This window comes from Lissotriton vulgaris, chromosome 2_1, assembly GCF_964263255.1.
Source record: "Lissotriton vulgaris chromosome 2_1, aLisVul1.2, whole genome shotgun sequence".
Taxonomy (NCBI): Eukaryota; Metazoa; Chordata; class Amphibia; order Caudata; family Salamandridae; genus Lissotriton; species Lissotriton vulgaris.
Window position 1 is genome coordinate 359,152,516 of NC_141687.1, and position 22,315 is coordinate 359,174,830.

Below are 22,315 nucleotides of genomic sequence, written 5' to 3' on the forward strand. Positions count from 1 at the left end.
AGACTTTACAGATTAGAACCTGGATTATCTAAACCAATTTCACAGAACAAAGAGAAGGGTGAGTCGGTGAGGAACCTGCAGTTAGACAAGTATGTGCCAGAAAAGGTGTTACCAAAGGTCAGTGACTTACTCTTCTGATAGAGACTTATAACTGCAGATTCCTCCCCTAGTGAATAGATACCAAAGCAGTACCTGCCAAGATGGTGGGTCTGTGGAATAGTGAAGTGCCAGCCCTGCTGGATCTGGCTGTCTATGCAGTAATGCTCAGGGATCGTGTGGAGGTACGTCCATGCAGCAGCCCGGCAAATATCCATGACTTCCACATCATGCCCCAGCACTGCAGATGCAGACTTTGCTCTGGTGGAATGAGCACACATGCCTTCTGGGGGCTGTTCCTAGGCTAGCCCACAGCAGATACTGCCTGCTGAGCTGCGCATTAATTAATATTCGATTGTGCATTGCTGCCTTTAGCTGATTTATTTGTGCCTGATTGTGCCGTTGACGCTTCCCTTTTAATACCGATTGTTGGGGTCCCAGTCTCGTCCAGTTTGGCTTTTGGCTTGCTGCCATTTTGTTGTTGTGCCTTCCCAGTCCGGCTCTCCACCCCGCTCCCGCCTCCCAGCTGCTCCTCCCTCCCACAGAAAGGTTAGGCTCTACCCTCCAGAGCAAGCGCTGTGACCGTCCTGAGCTCCTCATAAGCGGTCGCTCCTCACGCTGCTCCCTGCTTACAATCTGGTATTGTAGCGCTATACTGCCAGAGTGCTCTTTGCCTTTAAAATCAGCTGCCCATTGCTCGCATTGCCCCTGCAACTATTTGTGCCTTATTTGTGCCTGACTGTATTTGAATCGTAGCGCTATACTACCTGCTGAGCTGCGCATTAATTAATATTCGATTGTGCATTGCTGCCTTTAGCTGATTTATTTGTGCCCGATTGTGCCGGTGACGCTTCCCTTTTAATACCGATTGTTGGGGTCCCAGTCTCGTCCTGTTTGGCTTTTGGCTTGCTGCCATTTTGTTGTTTGTTGTTGTGCCTTCCCAGCCCGGCTCTCCACCCCGCTCCCGCCTCCCAGCTGCTCCTCCCTCCCACAGAAAGGTTAGGCTCTACCCTCCAGAGCAAGCGCTGTGACCGTCCTGAGCTCCTCAGAAGCGGTCGCTCCTCACGCTAGTCCCTGCTCACAATCTGGTATCGTAGCGCTATACTGCCAGAGTGCTCTTTGCCTTTAAAATCAGCTGCCCTTGCTCGCATTGCCCCTGCAACTATTTGTGCCTTATTTGTGCCTGACTATATTTGAATTGTAGCGCTATACTGCCTGCTGAGCTGCGCATTAATTAATATTCGATTGTGCATTGCTGCCTTCAGCTGATTTATTTGTGCCTTCCCAGCCCGGCTCTCCACCCCGCTCCTGCCTCCCAGCAGCTCCTCCCTAGCTCCCCCCCCTCCACGATCCATTTAAGACACATGCACTTTTGCGCAGCGTTCACGCGCAGCGGTCGCGCCCCATGCACGCCGAAGGCGCGCCAAAGGTAAGCCCGTCTTCGCCCGTCCGCGCCTGGACCGCGCCCAGCGCCAGACCCCCTGGCCCCCGCACAACGTACGACACCACAACCCTCTCAGCCCTTAACCCCGGCCGACCACCAAACTGCTACCAAGCCGGCCCAGGACACACCCATGGACCCTTCACCTGCCACTTCTGCAAGTTCGACTGCATCAGGACCCACACCAAATCCACAAACTCCAAACAGAGCTCCGACACTAACCACCTGAAATGCATCCTGCTCAACACCCGCTCGGTCCACAGACACGCCATTGACCTTTGGAACCTACTCGACACCACATCGCCGGACGTCGCCTTCCTTACAGAAACCTGGATGAACGCCTCATCAGCTCCCGACATCGCCATAGCCATCCCGGACGGCTACAAGGTCATCCGAAAGGACCGCACCAACCAAACAGGAGGAGGCATCGCCATCGTCCATAAGAACACCATCCTCATCACGGCCAGTTCCGACGATAACCTCACTACCGCCGAACACCTTCACTTCCAGATCCACACCGACCCCAAGACCACACTCAGAGGCACCCTCATCTACAGGCCACCAGGACCCCGCACACAATTCAGCGAAGACATCACTGACTACATCAGCCCACACGCCCTCCCCTCCGAGGACTACATTCTACTGGGAGACCTCAACTTCCACCTGGAAAAGAAAAACGACAGCAACACCACCACCCTTCTGGCCAACCTGGCCAACCTCGGACTCTAACAACTTGTTGATAACCCCACCCACTATGCCGGGCACACACTCGACCCAATCTTCACCTCCAGCAAGCACATCTCCTTCAATCACACCACAGCTCTCCATTGGACGGACCACAGCTGCGTTCACTTCAATTACAAAAAGACCACGACCCACAACCACCCACAACCAATTCCCCGAAGAAACTGGAATAAAATTACCACCGACCAGCTCTTCACATCGATTCACCAAAACCCTCCTGTCACATCATCGGACCCAAACCAAGCAGCCACCAACCTCACACAATGGATCACCCACAGCGCCGACGTACTAGCACCCTTGAAAAACCATCAAATCAAGCAAGGTAGCAAAAAAGCCCCCTGGTTCAACGATGACCTTAAGAAATCCAAGAAGTTCTGCCGCACCCTCGAAAGCCTGGAGAAAAAACCCAACCACTGACAACCTGGCCACCTTCAAGAACGCCACCCGCAAACACCACCAACTGATCCGATCCACCAAGAAATCAGCATTCAAGGATCGACTTGACAACAACGTCCACAACAGCAAGGAACTATTCAACATCGACAAAGAATTTACCAACCCCACCGCCGGCACCAACGACATCACTCCCTCCCAAGACCTCTGCGACTCCCTAGCCTCATTCTTCCACAACAAAGTCGCAGACATACATAACAGCTTTGAAAACCAGCCCGGAGACCAGTCCACTCCACCCACCTCTGAACCAAAACCCCCCTCTAACATCCTTTGCGCCTGGAACCCAATCACCACTGAAGACACCATCCGCCTGATGAACTCCATCCACCTAGGATCGCCAACCGACCCATGTCCCCACCACATTTTCAACAAAGCAGACTCCATTACCGCACCCCATCTCCGAGACGTCATCAACTGCTCCCTAAACTCCGCTACCTTCCCGGAAAGCTGGAAACATGCCGAACTCAGCGCCCTCCTGAAGAAACCCACAGCAGACCCCACTGAACTTAAGAACTACCGCCCCATCTCGCTCCTCCCATTCCCTGCCAAAGTCATTGAGAAAACCGTCAACAGTCAGCTCGCCGCCTTCCTCGAATCCAACAAATCCCTCGACCCCTCACAGTCCGGCTTCCGAGCCAAACACAGCACCGAAACCGCCCTCATCGCAGCAACAGACGACATTCGAACACTACTGGACAACGGAGAAACAGTTGCCCTCATCCTACTTGACCTCTCCGCAGCCTTCGACACAGTCTGTCACAGCACCCTCATACAACGCCTCAGCAACGTCGGAATACAAGGAAAAGCATTGGACTCGATCATCTCGTTCCTCGCCGGGAGAACCCAGAGAGTCCGCCTCCCCCCTTTCAGATCAGAGGCCACCGAAGTCATCTGCGGCGTACCACAAGGATCATCACTCAGTCCCACCCTCTTCAAAGTGTACATGAGTCCCCTCGCATCCATCGCGCGCCAACACAAACTCAACATCATCTCCTACGCAGACGACACCCAGCTGATCCTCTCCCTCACCAAAGACCCAAACACCGCCAAAACCAACTTACAAGAAGGAATGAAAGAAGTAACCGAGTGGATGAAGAACAGCCGTTTAAAACTGAACTCGGACAAAACGGAAGTCCTCATCTTAGGTTCATCCCCCTCTGCCTGGGACGACTCATGGTGGCCACCGGCCCTGGGAACCGCACCCATACCTACGGACCACGCACGTAACCTGGGCTTGATCCTGGACTCCTCCCTCTCGATGACCAGACAAGTCAACTCCGTCTCATCATCATGCTTCAACATAATACGCATGCTCAAAAAAATCTTCCGTTGGATCCCCACCGAAACAAGACGGTCACCCACGCACTGGTCACAAGCCGACTGGATTACGGAAACACCCTTTACGCCGGAACCACAGCCAAACTACAGAAAAAACTCCAACGCATCCAAAACGCCTCAGCCAGACTCATACTCGACATCCCCTGCCAAGCTCACATTTCCGGTCACCTGAAAGACCTCCACTGGCTCCCCGTCAACAAGAGAATAAAGTTCCGTCTCCTCACCCACGCTCACAAAGCCCTCTACGACCTAGGACCCGAATGCCTCAACACACGCCTGTCCTTTTACACCCCCACCCGCCAACTACGATTGTCCAATCAAGCCCTCGCCGCAATTCTGCGCATCCATAGATCCACCATGGGGGGGAAGATCCTTCTCCTACTTAGCGCAAAAACCTGGAATTCTCTCCCCACCCACCTCCGCCTTACACAGAACCACCTCTCCTTCAGAAAATAACTAAAAACTTGGATATTTGATAAGTAAAGTACCCCCCTCCCTCAAGCGCCTTGAGACCCTCTGGGTGAGTAGTGCGCTATACAAATATTGATCTTGAACTTGCATAACAATTGATCAGGAGATAGTTCTCTTTTTTGCTAAATGTGGGAACTCAAATTCTTGACCACTGAACTTGGACCCACACCCTCGGAATAATCGACAGCAAACCGGACTTGACAGCATAAGTCAATGACATCACTGCATCCTGCATCCACACGCTGAAGATGCTGTGGAAGATTTTCAAATGGCTCCCAAGCAACACTAGAAAAATTGCCACTCACACCCTACTCACCAACAAGTTGGACTATGTGAAGAACCTGTCTGCTGGGGTCACCAAGCAATTCACTAGAAGTGAGAACTCGGCAGACTCATCCTCTATCTCACACACATCACACCATACCATACCGCAGTGAACTCCACTGGATCCTGATTTACAAACATGCTCAATTCAAAATCCTCACACACACATTTAAGGTATTGCATTCTCATCATGAAGAGTGTCTAAACCATAATGTGGAGCGTAGTCTGGTCCAGAGTTGTTATTTTGTCTAGCTCTGGGCAGGAGTGTGTGAGTCTCTGAATCAGACAATACAATGTATGTATGTATGTATGTATGTGTGTTCTTATATGGCGCTCGATTTTACCCTTGGGCATCTCGGCGCTTGCCTTGGGAACCCGTCCTGGTTTTTCCCTGTGAGATCACCCGTGCTGGGCATCCCCAAGGTGAAAGCCAGGCATCCCGCCGCGGGGGGCCGTTGTGGAGATTAAGCTAGCTTGTTGCCCAGAGCTGCATAGTGTGAACTCGTGCTTAGAGTGGGCACCGAAGCGAGAATTATCGAGTCCGTGGACAATTGGGTTCAGGACAATTGTCTACCCTTTCGGCATTGAAGACATCAGGATTAGCCCTAGTACGCACACCAGTGGCATTGGTCATGGTGCCAAACGCAGGATTGTTCCTGCTCCAAGCATGGGGCCCGACAATGGCATCATGGGCTGGATTTGCCAGAGCTGAAGTCAGGGACGAATTCAGCCTCGAGGCAGACAACATAGAGGATGGATCTGAGAAAGGTATACCAACTGGATGCCCTCCGTGGGGCTGAAGGTGCTCCAGAGGAACCGGGTGTACCATTAAAGATGTGGTCAGTGGTCTCCTTCAGCTGTTAATGTCACTGTCAATTCGGGGTGGGTCCAAACTGAGGCTAGCGTTTGTATCAGTTCTACAGGGGAAGCAAGAGTTTGGGTGAAGTACTACATGGCTCTGAAGTACCTGGATTCCTCGCGCAAATCTCAGTGGTGGAAGTTGCATGACAAAGGAGATTCAGCCTACAAAGTCTTATGTTTCTTGTGGGACTTTGATTTACTTGAGCCTCATGACCTTGAGGACGACATGGTCATGGGAGCACGTCAGCACACAACTTCAAAAAGGGCTGTTGCGCCTTTGAATTCAGCAGCAATCTCCTTTATAACCTCCAGAATTTTTGATGGCTAGTTTTGCCTCACGGTCTGAGATGGCCTTTTTGTTAATTATTATACAGCATGGACACAATATCAAGGAGTGTTTGGAGCAGAAATATCATAAACAGACATTGTATGTGTGTCAGTCACCAACATCTTTCGGTGAACAGCCACAACACAGTTTAAAACCTGTTTTACGGGGTGAATTTGCCTGCACACTGAAGAAATTTGAGGACAAAATTCTGTCAGGAGTATCAGAATAGAGAAGCGCTTGCTCTGTGTTGGCAGGGTGTTGAATTGAAGGCACCAAGAAGTGTATATGTAGACATTACAAGGAGAGCAGAGTATAGGCCACCCTCAACCGGCTCAACAACGACCTCGCTTCTGCTGTTCTCTTCCCTTATCGAATGTCGACATCATCTGCATTTTAACCTGGTCCTAGGAACATGGGCGCAAGAGCACGAGGTATGAATGCACAAATACAACAACCTCCCCTCCCCTTAATTACAAAGCAAGAAAATTAATACAGCCCACCTCCCCCTCCATAACAATGCAAGAAAAGTAATTCAAAGTCACTCACTAAATAAATTCACTAACGTTTTTTTCATAAAACAATAAAGAACAAACAAAAAAATATATGAGTACAAAACATAGGTGAGCTCCCCGAAATTAACTAAATATTGTACCCATATCATCCGATGACAAAATCCTTTAACCTTATAGGATTTCTTGGTTAACGCTTCTCACTAGTGGGAAAAATCCCTCCCTCCACAATCTCTTTCCCCACTCTTAATCTTGGAGGACAAACCTTCCCTTTTAAATCATCAGAGCCCTTCAAAGCTCGAGCAACGTTCCACCATTGCCCATTCTCCAATCTCATTCTTCTCTCTCATCCTGACTTACTTCAGCCACACAACATGGTGAGCCAAACTTCACTGCACCTTTCACAATTAGATCCCATTTACTAAAGGGAACCTAGTCTTTATGCATACAGTATACATGATCTTAATTTATATTTCACTCTGATCATTGTTCGAAAGCATTCCATCAATGTGTTGCTTGACATCAAAATCAAATTACATTTTAGACAAGTTACTCAACCATGCAGGTTTCAGAAAATCTTGTGATCTCCCATTCTGTGCCTGAAATGGTGACACACCCACTAGCACTATGAGGATTCCGGGGTCTCACTTTACTCCACCCTCGCTCTGGACCACCAACTTCTCCATGGGTCGTGTTATCGACAACACTTCTTGCCATTCTGTAAACATACAGCACATTACTCCACATCCCTGTCCACCAATGTGTTTCCCTCAACCTTTTGTTAGTGAGAGTCAATCTCAAATGACCCTCATGACTCAACTACACATGTTAGCACCTGAGGTTGCTTGGTGGAATGAAGTTGTCTTCTCTTAACAACAAACCTGCCTCAAGTGACGATTCTGACTATAACTGACTATATGGCTGTAAGGGAAATAACCAGATTATGTTACCTACTCTACAAGCATCTGATTGTGGAATGCAGAGGTGTAGATTTACATGCTTTGCATAATCTTGCCATCTAGGGTTGGGTACGTTGTACAGGTTGTTTTTCTTCAAAGAATTCTATCAAGTCATAAAGTAGAACGACGACTCCGCAATGCGATATTGCGCATTGGCATCAACACCTTTGTTAGATTGTTTTCTGACAGGAGGGTGAGAAAGGAGTGCAAGTAATCTGTAAAAGTAGAGATGGCCATGCTGTAAGGTGAACTTATCTGAGAAAGGTGTAAAACATAACTGCAACAGCCACAAGCATTAAGAAAGGAGGGAGGGCGCATGTGAATTTACAGTACTGCATGCTACTAACGCACAAGTTACTACTTGTGTAACGATATATCTGTAAGAGACATTAGTTAGTGATAGATTCCTTACCTTAGAATATCCCCAGGCGTCAGACTGGATCCGGAAATTTTTGCGTAGCAGTACACTTGCGCGTCGGTAGGCGTCGTCTGCAGCTCCGCGTCCGTCATCGGCGTCGTGATGACGTCGTGGGAGTACTAAGACGCCGCCTCCGCGTGCGGACGTCAGTTCTTAGACACAGCTTTTCCGGGCCAGAAACGCAGAGCCATGCTAAAAACCAACACTGGTGCCATTGAAACTAGGGCCCTGAAAGGGGACGACCTTAACCCTAGATATTGGTTCGCAGAACGGGGAGGATGGGTGGGTCGGTAAGGAATCTATCACTAACTAATGTCTCTTACATATATATCGTTACACAAGTAGTAACTTGTGCATCTGAAAGAGACACGCTAGTGATAGATTCCTTACCTCAGAATAGATACCCCAGCAATACCCACCCCGGTGGTGGGTCTGCGAACCAATAATCACAGCAGAAAGTCTTGGAGGACGGAACGGCCAAAGAAGCCATCCCTCCGGACTTGGCTGTCCAGGCAGTAGTGTCTTGCGAACGTGTGCAGCGAGGCCCACGTAGCTGCCTGACAGATGTCCTGCAAGGGGACTCCTCGGCCCAGGGCTGTAGTAGTCGCCGTGGCCCGAGTCGAATGGGCCCTCAGCCCAACAGGAGGTTTCTTTTTAGCCAAAGAGTAGCAAGCTTGGATGCACAACACGATCCACCGAGAGATGGTCCGTTTGTGCACCACCCGTCCTTTCTTAGCGCCCACGTAAACAACAAAGAGTTGGTCATCTACCCGGAACTGGCGTGTGCGATCCAAATAGAATGAAAGCGCACCAATTTGGTTCCAGACGGTGGAGCCGCTCTTCTTCCTTTGCGGGATGCGGAGGCGGAAAGAAGGTGCGCAAGGTGATAGACTGCCTGATGTGGAAGGCTGTGACTACCTTGGGCAGGAAAGAGGGTTTTGTCCGCAACACGCCCTTGTCCGGATGGACAGCAAGGAAAGGAGGTTAGAGGATAGAGCCTGGAGCTCACTCACTCTCCTGGCAGAGGTGATAGCAACCAGGAAAGCAGTCTTCAGAGTAAGAAGGCGGATAGGACAGTTGTGAAGTGGCTCAAAGGGAGCGCACATCAGAAAAGTAAGAACCAGGTTCAAGTCACACTGAGGCATCACGAAGGGAACAGGTGGAAACGTGTGTGTGATGCCTTTCAGGAATCGATTTACAATAGGGGACTTGAACAAAGATGGTTGATCAGGCAGCCTTAGGAAGGCTGAAGGGGCAGAAAGATAGCCCTTGATAGTACCCAGAGCAGAGCCCTGCTGGGTAAGAGAAAGAAGGAAGAGAAGAACCTCAGAGAGAGGGGCAGAGAGAGGATCCACAGCCTTTGCTGTGCGCCATGCCAAAAATCTGTTCCACCTGCAGGCGTATGCCGACTTTGTGGAGGGACGCCTGGCTGCCAGAATGATGTTACAGACTTCAGGAGGCAAGTCAAATGGCCTCAACTGTCTCCGCTCAATCTCAAAGCATGGAGGTGGAGACTGGACAGGTTCGGTTGGAGGACCGTCCCCTGCTGCTGCGACAGAAGGTCCTCCTGAAGAGGCAGACGAACCGAGGGATCGACTGACATACTGGAGAAGTGTGGCTCAGGGGTTAGAGGCGGCAGACCCGGAAGCTGAGATCGGCCCTGGACCAGGGTTCAATTCCCCGCCCCGACGGGGGTTGGGCTCAATAATTCCACGGACTCGATAATTCTCGCTCCGGTGCCTACTCGACTCACGGGTTCACACTCTGCGACTCTGGGCAATAGCTTGCTTAATCTCCACAACGGCCCCTCGCGGCGGGATGCCTGGCTTTCACCTTGTGGATACCCTGCCACAGGGGAATACCAGGACGGGTTCCCTAAGCAAGCGCATAGATGCCTGCGATGTGGGCGATTTGCGCTATATAAATACATGTACATTTACATTTACATACTGAGTAGCTCTGGATACCAGTACCTTCGTGCCCAGTCTGGAGCCACTAGAATGACTTGTGCATGGTCGCGCTTGATCTTCTTCAGCACTCTGGGCAGAAGTGGTATAAGCGGAAAGGCGTACAACAGACCGCAACTCGACTCGCGACGAAAAGCGTCTCCGAGCGAGGGCCGCCTTGGAAATTCCAACGCGCAGAACTGATGACATTGCGCGTTCTCTCCGGTGGCGAATAGATCTAACCAAGGCTCTCCCCACTGCTGAAAGAGGCCTAGCGCCACGTCCGAGTTCAGACGCCATTCGTGATCCATCATTCACCGGCGGCTGAGTTCGTCCGCCCTGGCGTTCAGTGAACCTGCCAGGTGTTGAACCACCAGGGTCACACCCTGATGTTCCAGCCACTGCCAAAGGCGCAGAGCCTCTTGGCAGAGGGTCCACAACCCCACCCCGCCCTGTTTGTTGCAGTACCACATGGCGGTTGTGTTGTCCGTGAACACCTGCACTACACTCCCCCGGACAGAGGGGAGGAATGCCTTCAGTGCTAGACGAATCGCCCGCAGCTTCAAAAGGTTGATATGGAGCTGGGACTCTGCCGGAGACCAGAGGCCTCTGATCTCCGCCTCTCCCATGTGGCCTCTCCAGCCCTGGAGGGACGCGTCCGTCACAACTACGTGCTCGGGTTGGGGAAGGGAGAGGGATCTGCCGCTGACCCAATCGCGGTTCGTGAGCCACCACTGCAGCTGTCTCGCAGTGCCCTCCGAGATCAGGACATGGTCGGACAGGTTGCCCTGATGCTGGGCCCACTGACACTTCAGGTCCCACTGCAGAGCCCGCATCCGCCAACAGGCGTGATGCACCAGAAGGATGCAGGAAGCCATCAGCCCCAGAAGCCGCAGCGTCAACCTGACCGAGACTTGGGATAAAGGCTGAAAGATCGGAATCAGAGCCTGTATATCCCGAACCCGCTGTTCGGATGGGTAAACCCGAAACTGCGCCGAGTCGAGAACTGCTCCGATGAAAAGGAGCTTCTGAGAGGGGTACAGGTGTGACTTCGGCACATTGATGGAGAACCCCAGCTGGTGCAGGAGGTCTGCCGTCTTCTGGAGGTGGCTGACGACTGTCTGGGGCGAGCCCGCCTTCAACAACCAGTCCTCGACGTAGGGGAAGGCTGAAACCCCTAATCTGTGCAGATGAGCTGCGACCACCGCCATCACTTTTGTGAACACCCGTGGGGCGCTGGTAAGGCCGAAGGGGAGCACGGTAAACTGAAATTGCTCGTGGCCTACCGTGTACCGCAGGTAGCGCCGGTGGGCCGGCAGGACGGGGATGTGGAAATAAGCGTCCTGCAAGACCAACGCTACCATCCAGTCTCCTGGGTCCAGGGCAGCTAAGACCTGAGCCAGAGTCAGCATTTTGAACTTCTCCTTCCGGAGGAAGCCGTTGACGTTCCGTAGGTCCAAGATAGGGCGTAGGCCCCCTTTGCCCTTCTTGGGTACGAGAAAGTAGTGGGAGTAGCAACCACACCCTACTTCTGGCCCAGGAACGCGCTCGATGGCCCCCTTGGCCAAGAGGGCCGTAACTTCCTCCTGCAGAAGCCGCAGATGATCCCCAGATACGCGGTGGAATTGCGGTGGCATGGCTTGAGGAGTCGTCTCGAAGGAGAGGGAATAGCCTTTTCTGACGATTTGCAGCACCCACCTGTTCGATGTGACAGTGCGCAAGTGGGAGTGGTGATGGCGAAACCTGCCCCCCCACTCGGGTCACATGGGCCTGAAAGCACGGACCTGGAGGGTTTTGAGGCGGATGCTGCGGGGGAAGCTGTGGACTGGCGTCGCCGTTGTACCCGACCGCCTCCACGGCGATTTCCACGGCCTCCACCGCGTTGGATGTTAGTCTGCGGTGCGTGGCTGGCAGCATGTGTGGGGGCGCCCCTTCCTTGGCCAAGAAAGGAGCGAAAGGCACCCGTTTGCTGGCGCGGGGCCCAGAGGCCCAAGGACTTGGCCGTAGCCCTGGAGTCCTTAAAGCGCTCAAGCGCATGGTCTGCCTTGTCGCCAAAAAGGCGACGGCCATCAAACGGCATATCCATCAGTGTATTCTGGACATCGGCAGAAAAGTTGGCGGACCTCAACCAGGCATGGCGACGAATCGCCACCGTCCTTGCCATCGCTCTACCCAGCGAGTCGGTGGTATCCAGCCAACACCGGATAGAATATTTTGCTGCATCCCGGCCTTCCACAAGGGCTTGGCCGAGTTGGCCCGTACCTCCAACGGACACTCTGGCAGCAATTCCGTGACCGTATCCCACAGAGAGTGGGTGTAGCAGGCCCAAGAGGCATGCAGTGTTGGAAGACCGCAGTCCCAGACTAAGGGATGAGAATACCTTTTTGCCGTACTGCTCATACCTCTTGGATTCCCTGTCCGGCGGAGCCGACGGGAACACGGTCTGGGAATTCGAAGTCTGGATGACCAGACTCTCGGGGGTGGGGTGGGTGGACCGGTAAGATGGGTCGCCCGGGCCCGGGCGGTGGCGTCTGGCCACGTTCCTATCTATGGGCGAACCCGTAGTGGGCCTGGACCAAGTGCCCAAAAGAACGTCGGTCAAGGCCTCATTAAACGGCAGCAGAGGCTCGGGCGAGCTTGACTGCGGTTTAAGGACCTCAGTGAGGAGGTTAGTTGGCCGCCCTCATCAACACCACACTGTAGGTTGCCCCCTCCTCCGTAGCCACGGTAGGAGGTGAGACAAAGCCAGTGTCTGGTGAGGTGTCCTGACCACTGCCATCCCCAAGTCCACCTGTCCAGTCCTCTTGAGACTGACACTCTTGTGTCTGAGGGTCCTCAGATCCCTCCCAATACTCTTCATCACCCATCACCCATGCCCTGATAATCAGGGTTGTCAAACGATGGGGCCGGTTCATATAAGGTAAACTCCACAAGCGTCGTCGAACGCAGCACCCAGCAGCGCCGTTCCGACGCCGGAACGAGGGACACACCGGGGACGGCGCCGCCCGAGGACTGCGCCGGAGGTGACACCTGAGGAACCGGCGCCAGTGAGGTCGTTAGGTCAACCGGCAACGACCCGGATCCCGAAGCGGATCCAGTGGGGCCCTGCGGCGCGCTAAGGGGCCCCAGACGGATCCGCTGGGCCTGAAGGCGCCGCGAAGCCCGTCGGGGAAGAGAGTAACCTCATGGCCATGAGGAAGCGCTCGATATCCCCCGGCGTCGCGTTCTGCCCAGGGACCGGAGGGTATGGAGCAGGCCGCAACGCCCGCAACACTGACGGAGCCGCGTGGGCGGTGTCACCCGAACCCCCGGCCGCGTTGCTCGAGCGTCAGGGGGAGTCAGAAGAGCGATGACGTCTCTTTGATTTCTTGTGCTTACCTGCCGACGACTTCGACCCGGAGGAGTGATGTCGACTCTCGGACCAGTGATGGCTCCTACCCCGCGACCTGTCCCTCTACCTCCGGTGGGACCGGGACCTCTTGCGGCGCGGGCCGACTGCCGGAGTTCGAGTCGCTTACGGGACCTCGAAATCAGGGCCTGGCAGTCGGGGCAGATCTTGTCGTTGTGGTCGACGCCGAGACAGTGGAGACACCGACGGTGAGGGTCAGTGACCGACATCAGTCGGTCGCAATCCTCACAAGGCTTGAAACCTGGCATCCCTATCGGCCCCTTCCGGAGTCGCAAGACTCAAGAAAAGTGATCAAAAGAGATCAAAAAGACTAGTCAAAAAGTGACTAAAGTACTGCTTTTTCCAGATCTGCGCTTGCTGGCGCGGACAAAAGAAGAACCGACGTCAGCACACGGAGGCGGCGTCTAAGTACTTGGACGATGTTATCACGGAGCCCACGACTGACGCAGAGCCGCAGGCGACGCCTACCGACGCGCAAGGGTACTGCTACGCAAAAATTTCCGGATCCAGTCTGACGCCTGGGGATATTCTAAGGTAAGGAATCTATCACTAACGTGTCTCTTTCAGATAGATACTTACAGGGTTAGTAACAATCTTTATGATTCCATGTGTGACTGTAGATACACATGCTCTGCATAGACTGTAAGCAGTCCGTCCTTAGAAGCGGTGGCTATCATGTGGTAGTTGCATTGGTTTGAAAAAGGGTACATAGCACTGCCTGACCTACATTGGCTTGTTGGCGTGCTAAAAAATCCACACAGTGGTGTTTAGTAAATGTGTGGGGGTAGACCATGTAGCTGTTTACAAATATCAGCCATTGGGATATTCCTAAAAAGGGCACTGTTGCTCCCTTTTTGCGAGTGGAATGTGCTCTGGGAGTTACATGTAAAGATTTTTTTATCTTTAATGTAACAAGCTTCAATGCATTTGACTATTCATCTAGCAATGACTGATATGAATTTTGGGTTGCCTTTATGAGGTGGAGAAAAGTCTACAAACAGTTTAGTTTTTCTGAAAGTTTTGGTTCTATCTATATAGAACATGAACACTTTTAACATCTAGAGTATGAAGAGCTCTTTCTGCAACTTAATCAGGGTTGGGGAAAAAAACAGGAAGCTCAATAGACTGATTGACATGGAATTAGGAAACTACTTTAGGTAGGAATTAAGGATTACAACGAAGAACCAGTTTATCTTTATGTATTTGAAAGAAAGGTGAAGGTACCAACAAAAAAACCTTCAAATAGAAAAATTATCTTTGAGGTTAAAGTGAAAGGGAAGGGAGGGTAGAGAAATCAAAACAAAGGACTGGTTATATAAGAACCCTCACTCACCAACCTAGTGGTGACATGCTTCATCACTGGGTTCCCACTGGAAAGACCTAATGTCTTTCCAGTGTGCTACAACGCCTGTTTACAGCGGAGCTGGTTCTTGTGTGTGTTGAGGGTGCAGAAAGGAAAGCCAAATAGTGCTAGGTGAGTGCAAAAAGGTTAAAAAGTGCGTAGTTGTGACTGTCAACTATTTTATTAATAGTCCAACTAGCACTAGGTTAAAAACAATTTATAGTGGAAACATAGGAAAAGTCTCGACAATTAGAGACGCCTAGTCCACAGTGAGGAATAAATTCAGGTCGACATGTTTCTGCTTATATGAGCCCGAGTCGCTCAGCTTTCTTCAGGACCAAGTTATGTAATCCTCCGGTGGTGTACACGCACTAAAGGTGCACCCTGCCGTGAGGAATTTAGTGTGAAAAAGATAAAAAAAGTGGGATTTCCGAGATACTTACGGCTAAGAGCCGTTGGGACCCACTCAGCTATTCGCTGGGGTCAAATACCTGTAAAGAGTAAATGTTTTCAGATTAGGAACAACTTTTTCTTAATTACAGTGTATTACCAGTTAATATCATTCAGAACCCTTCACCAAAACAACCACCCAAGTGGTGAAAATACAAAACGTGGTGTTTGATTGCTACAAGTCAGCAAGTGTGATTTAAACATGGGGTGGCTGGGTGGAGGGTGCAAAACAGCCTCGGAGACCAATACATTTCAATGGAGATCGGTCACTGCGGAAAGAGGCTACAGGCCCTGGACAGGAGGGCAGTCAGGCTGAACCAGCAAGTGGGATCAGGCCTTGCGATGCTCAAGGACAAGGTAGGTGGGGGGCGGCGACATGTCTCTTCTCTAAGGCTCAGGGGCGACGGGTGCAGGGGTGTCTTTAGGCATCAGGTTTTTCCTTACCAGAGCAGTTGCGGTTGAGTGGGCCTGAGTGCAGAGGCTGCGGGCATCGTTGGGGAGTCCAGGAGGGGTGAACCCTCGATGGACTCAATCTTTGGGGATCTGGGGGAACTTCTTGAAACCGGTGGCCCACTACAACTCAGACTGAAGGCAACAGGTGCAGTGGTGGCTTCGGGTGCCATGTTTTGGTGGTTCCAGTGGCCTCAGTCTTTTCTTTTGGGGTTTCTTCAGAACAAGTCCACTGTTCACAGGAGGTCTAGAGTCTTTTTCGAAGGCAGGCAATCCGCTGGGGTTTCCGGCGTCAACAGCTGCAGGAGTCAACTTTGGTGCAGTTTTTGACAAGGTATGCAGACAGGCCAGCAGGGTTGGTACCAGGTTAGCTGCTTCTTCTCTCCTTTCTGATTTTGAGGCTCTTTGGTGTCCTCGCCCTTAGGTCAACAGGATCTGCTTCTATGGTCCCAGGGGCTCCCATAAATACTAAATTTAGGGATGTTAGGGGAGTCTAAGGTAGTCGTCAATGGACTACTGATCATTGGGGTCACTACTCCCCCTACAAGACTACTTCCTGTGGGAAGTGAGCATAACCCTGTCCCAGAATTCCCAAGTATGCCATCACAAAGATGGCTACTTTTGAAAAGCCAGGTCCACCTCACAGTAGCCCACCTTTGGGGTGGTACTTGCCTGGAGGTGGCACGCCTTCCTCACTAGCTAATTTTCCCACCTGTCTAGGTGCCAAAGGAGCTCTGGAAAGGGGTGTGGATACCTCTTATTTGAGAGGAGCCAGATTTGCATTCCAAAGGCGGTAGCTTCTTTAAAGTTCGCCGGTCCAAGGAGAATAATCAGCATGTCATTCTGTGAGAGTGGGTGTTACACACTCTTCCAGGGCAGGCTTTAGTTCTGGGTCTCTTGAGTCCAAAGGCTCTCAACATAGGAGGTCAGAACAGCGTCAAGAGTGGCAGGCTCTCAGAAACCAGTCAGTAATGACACCAGAGGCTGGTAGGTTATCAGGGGGGACCTCTAGGATGCCCTCTGGGTGCGTGTATTGGTAAATCCAACATTGGTATCAGAGTGGGTTTAACAATAAGAGATGTTTGATACCAAACAACCCTATTTTTATTGAGGCCTTCATGCAGCTGGGGTACACATTTTCACTAGCGTGTAGCATATGGTCTCAAATGGCTTCCCAGTCCACTTGCACTGGCGGTAATAAGCAAGAATAGCACAGGGGCTATCTGCTCATGCAGGTATGCCCTCACATGCAATAGTCAGCACCCTGCACCTTGCCTTAGGGCTGTCAGGCCTGCTTTAGGGGTGACATACAACTATTACATGTAGTGTTAGGGACAAGGAACACAGGAATGTATGACATGTCACGTTTTCACTTTTTTCTGCACCAAGACATGCAGCCTGTGATATCAGTCCTGCATAGGCTTGGTCGGGGTCCCTTAGGGTGGCACAATTCATGCTGCTGCCCTTAGGGGCCCTCTTTATATCTCAAGCATTAGGCAGCAGAGGTACTAGTTACTAGAAGCTTAGAGGGTGCTTAAAGTTTTGCCAACTGGGGGAAGAGCTCTGGCACTGTTTAGCAGGAACCCAGGGCCCTTTCATTCGAAATCACATCATTTAACAGACAAAAAGTGGGGGGTGACCATGTCAAAAAGGGGCACGTTCCTACACCTGCATTTAGTAAACAGGCAAAATGAAAAGCACCTGCTAGCACAATAACTACATATGCATGCACAGTTTGATCTTAAGCACTCTGAGTATTCCTCTCAAATCATTCCAAAGCTATTTAGATCATGAAACCTATTTTCTGCAGCGAAAGAGAAACTCCATAAACGAAAAGTACATAGAAGACAAAGTCATGCTTTTTTGTCAAAAATGTACCTGTGCTCTGGGTCACTGTATGTATAATCCTGCCCATTCCTAAGATTCATGGAGCCTCAGTAGTCCGCCACCATCCACTGCTTCAGTATTTGCTCGCCACCCTATTGCACCTATGGAGTCTTTGTTCATTCTGATAGTATTTCTCACTTTTCTCTTTTTCACCTCAGAATCCTTCTCACACCACTTACAGGCAATTGTTGCCCACAGCCATGCACCAACAGACAACTGCCATTTTGTAAGTACCTACCATTTCAAGATTCACAATTCTTGGGACACTGACCTGGGTTTGCCTCGAGGTTGATATCCAAGCAGGAATTTTCCTGGTAGATCTTTGCAGGCTGACACATAGTAAGGAATGAATGTTGGTTTCTCCTTTTTGGTCTTCATCAGGAGTTCTTCTAGTTTCTGATGGCACAAAGAAAATGTCAGCAGCTGCCATTCAGCACAGTGAGATTCTCTGGACATTGGAAAAGAGTACTGAAGTATCGAAATAGCACAGATTTGTTATTACATACTTTCTTACTTACTATAGGTTTAATTAAAATCTATTTTTAAAATATTTTTCATCTTTACAAAATGAGTGTACTATTAAATCTTATCAGCATAGTTGGACTGACAAATTGACTCCTACAAGAAGAGTTGCACACACAAGTATGCTTATGACTGCTGATCAAGCCAACTGGCCACTGGAAAATCCAAAAGAGAAGGATGAATTAGAAGCCTTGCAGTAGGGACTCTTAACTAATGTAACAGTTGTTTGTCCCCGGATAAATGATTGTGGAAAGATTAATTATTGTAAACAAAAGAAAGTAGAGTACCAGGTAGATTATTTGCATAATCTTAAGGAGTTTTTATAATACATTCATGTATAGAAAGCTCCAAGGAAAAAGCATATAAAGCTTTTGTGGACACTTCTTTTGCTTAAATTACAAAATACTGGGATAGCCTGATGAAACGTAACTTTATCATGTTTCCATTGGGCCTACTGATTAACATGGACCTTTTATTTCCTGTGCTACCTGCTGAGCTCGGATTAATTTACTACTAAACCGCTACTGAACTAACTTTACACTGTAGAGATATCAAACAATATGGTACCATGTTTGGTTTCCCAAACTATTACCATCACTGTGGTTGCAATGCACAAGTTACTTACCTTCTGTAACGATATATCTGTAAGAAACAGTAGTTAGTATTAGATTTCTTACCATAGAATATCCCAAGGCGTCAGACTGGATCCGGAAACTTTTGCGTAGCAGTACCATTGCGCGTCGGTAGGCGTCGTCTGCAGCTCCGCATCCGTCGTCGGGATGACGTCGCCGGAGTACTTAGACGCCGCCCTCGCGTGCTGACGTCAGTTCTTATACATAGCTTTTCCACGCCAGAAACGCAGAGCCATGATAAAAACCAACACTGGTGCCATGAAACTAGGGCCCTGAAAGGGGATGACCTTAACCCTAGATACTGGTTTGCAGAACGGGGAGGATGGATGGGGCGGTAAGGAATCTAATACTAACTACTATTTCTTACAGATCTGGTAGAGATGATGGCAACCAGGAATGCAGTCTTAAGAGTAAGGAGACGAAGAGAACAGTTATGAAGTGGCTCGAAGGGAGCGCACATCAGATAAGTCAGAACAATGTTCAAGTCCCACTGAGGCATCACAAAAGGAACAGGAGGGAACATATGAGTGATGCCCTTCAAAAACCTATTTACAACTGGGGACTTTAACAAAGAGGGCTGATCAGGGAGCCTTAAGAAGGAGGAAATGGCAGAGAGGTAGCCCTTCAGAGTGCCCAGAGCAGAGCCCTGCTGGGCAAGAGAAAGAAGAAAGAGGAGAAACTCTGAAAGAGGGGCAGAAAGGGGATCCACAGCCTTAGCTGTGCACCATGCCACAAATTTGTTCCACCTGCAGGCGTATACCGATTTTGTGGAGGGACGCCTGGCTTCCAGAATCACATTACAGACTTCAGGAGGCAAGTCAAATGGCCTTAACTGCCGCCACTCAATCTCCACGCATGTAAGTGGAGACTGGACAGGTTTGGGGGAAGGACCGTCCCCTGCTGCTGCGACAGAAGGTCCTCATGAAGAGGCAGACTAATCGGGGGATCGTCAGACATGCTGAGTAGCTCGGGATACCAGTATCTTCGTGCCAAGTCCAGAGCCACAAGGATGACTTGTGGTACAAAAGGGGGTGGTGATGGACGGTGATGGATTAAACCCAGATCTTTTGACTGGGTGTGAGTGTTTGATTGATTCAGATTCTACGCCCATCACCACCCCCTTTTGGACCGCTTTTGGCCGCCATAAGTTTGGCAGGGTATGCTCAGACGTGTGTCCCTTGATCACTGGGCCACTGGATTCAAGCAAGCCGGGCTGAAGACGGCTGGAATGCCAGAAACCGGTCCTCGGAAGCTTGTTTCCGGTCCAGGGAAGACATGGCTTGGCAGTTTGGGCTGGACTGTTCCCATGAGGCACAGGGTCAGACTGATTTGCATATAGCCATGTCTGAACTGGGGTGGCAGTGTGGGCTAAAGAACGGTGATGGATTAAACCCAGATCTTTTGACTGGGTGTGAGTGTTTGATTGATTCAGATGCTACGCCCATCACCACCCCCTTTTGGACCACAAGGATGACTTGGGCCCGGTCGGCAGGAGACTAAACTGGGCCAAGGTGGTCCCTGATTCCTTCGTGAAGGATCTTGAAAACAAAGTACATGCGTACATGGAAGTGTGCTTAGATGACACGGCAGCTGATAAAGACATCATTGGCTCCTTTGTTGACATCTGTACTCAAATTAGGCAGGATCTGAAGTGTAACAAGAAGCAGGTAGCTTCAAAATAAACAAGGTGGTTTGACGCGAACTCCTCGAAAGCCCATAAAGAATTAATGCATGCACTTAAACAAACACCTAGAAATAGTGAGCTTGTTGCTGGGCGTAGAAAGAACTACAAATTAGCTATGGCCAATCGTAGAAAGGCTATTAAAAAGGAGGCCTGGGATAATCTCATGTCGATTGACGTCCTCAAAGACAGTAGCAAATTTTGGGCAACAATTAATCACTCTCACTTTTCAGGAATGGACAATTCAGTTATGGATTGTGTGAAACCCGGATGAGGACTGGGTAACCCACTTTAGCAGGATTTATGATAGTGATGAGGTCAAAACGGCTGAGATGGGTTTCATATACATGGACCCTGCTCCTTCAATATGCTTCAATGAAGTAGAGGTTCAAAGGGCCATAGACGAGATGACTAAAAATAAGGCCCCTGGCCCAGATGGGGTGCCTGCAGATATATATAGGACCCCACTAAAGTTCTGGGTAAAGACATTAACAAATGTCTTTAACTCCACAACTACATCAGGATTCCCTTTGTCGTGGGCTACCTCCACTATAATACCAATATTTAAAAAAGGCCTGAGAAGTGATCCTGTTACAGGCCGATCTCATTTATTGACTCTGCCGTCAAGATCTTGGGCAGAGTCATTCTTCATAGACTGGGAGATTGCCTGAAGGAGAAGGGGATCCTCTCTGAACTACTATATGGGTTCAGGGCCGAAAGAGGTACCCTCGATCAATGCCTAAATCTCCACATGCTTATTAGTAAATACACCCAGGCAAAGGAGGGCCTGTTATATATGGCCTTCATGGACCTGACATCGGCCTTCGACCTGGTCAATCGAGCTAAACTGTGGTCCATCCTGCTCAATTTGGGGATAGACCCGCCACTGGTAAACTTTCTAGCTGCTCTCCACCAAGGTCTGGCTGCATCTATTAGAGTTAACAAAGAGGGGAGATGTACCAGGTTTTTCAGTTCAAAACGAGGTGTCAGACAGGGCTGCATCCTGGCTCCCCTCCTTTTCACTCTATACATAAACTCACTTGAAAATTCCTTGTTGGGGCCTCACTGGATATACCGCGTGCAGGGGACTTTGCAGTCCCAGCACTGCTTTACGCGGATGATGAGGTACTACTTGCCCGCACTGGGCTGGGGCTGCAGAGACTCCTGAATGCTTTTGGGGAATTTATGCAATCTTTAGACCTCCAAGTAAACAATAAAAAATCGCACGTAATGATTGTAGGTAAACGACCAAAGGCTCTTAAAATAAAACGATTTGCCTGCAATGGCGAAGTTGTATCCAGGGTCCCGGTATTTACATATTTGGGCGTCATTTTTTACAAAAAGGGCTCATGGGTCCCTCAAATACATGCGAAAGGCATAGCCGTTACCAGATCTACCTCAGCCTTACTTGACTTTGCAAAACGCTTAGGTTCACGTCCGACTGAGGCTTTGCTAACAGTATACAAGTCCAAATGCCTCTCAATAGCAATGTATGGCGCATCATTATGGGGTCTTTTACCTCAAGGTAAATTGCAGATTATAGAGAATAAATTCCTCAGATCCTTACTAGCGGTCCCCCAATCGACCCCAGTATTCTCGGTCCACACTGAGTTAGGTCTTGGTTACATTTCTGACGAGTTACACTTGGCCCCATTGATCTGTTGGGCTAAAACTTGGCTCAACTCCCAAATCATACTGAATCACACCATTCTTAAGGACTATATGGCACTAGAAAGAGCAAACAAAATCCCATCGCTAGCTTACATAAAAAAACTCTCTGTAAATTGGGTCGGCCTGACTTATATGCATTTCCAAATTTGCTCCAGAAGGGAGATGTGAACTGGATCAAGGCTAACTTTTTGGGTTTAGCTGAGCAAGAACGGGAGGCAGTAGAGGTGGCAAAACCTGTTGTAAGAGCCAACTATATGCTCTTGACCACCCCACTAATCGAACCCTATCTAAAGATTGTTACCATCCCGTTCCACCGACATCTTCTTGTCAGATTCAGATTCAATATCATTCAGTTTTCCCTGGGTGACTACCCCATATGGGGT

General features: G+C 50.1%; 1 protein-coding gene across 1 annotated transcript in view; it reads right to left on the bottom strand.

Moving 5' to 3' along the window:
- The window catches only part of LOC147730350 (transcription elongation factor SPT6-like), a 430,594-nt gene that overhangs the window by 127,439 nt on the left and 280,840 nt on the right, over nucleotides 1–22,315 (bottom strand). The window contains exon 9 of the mRNA XM_086955156.1: nucleotides 17,698–17,822. Within this exon, the coding sequence (XP_086811282.1) occupies nucleotides 17,698–17,822 (125 nt within the window). The remainder of the gene's footprint in view (nucleotides 1–17,697; nucleotides 17,823–22,315) is intronic.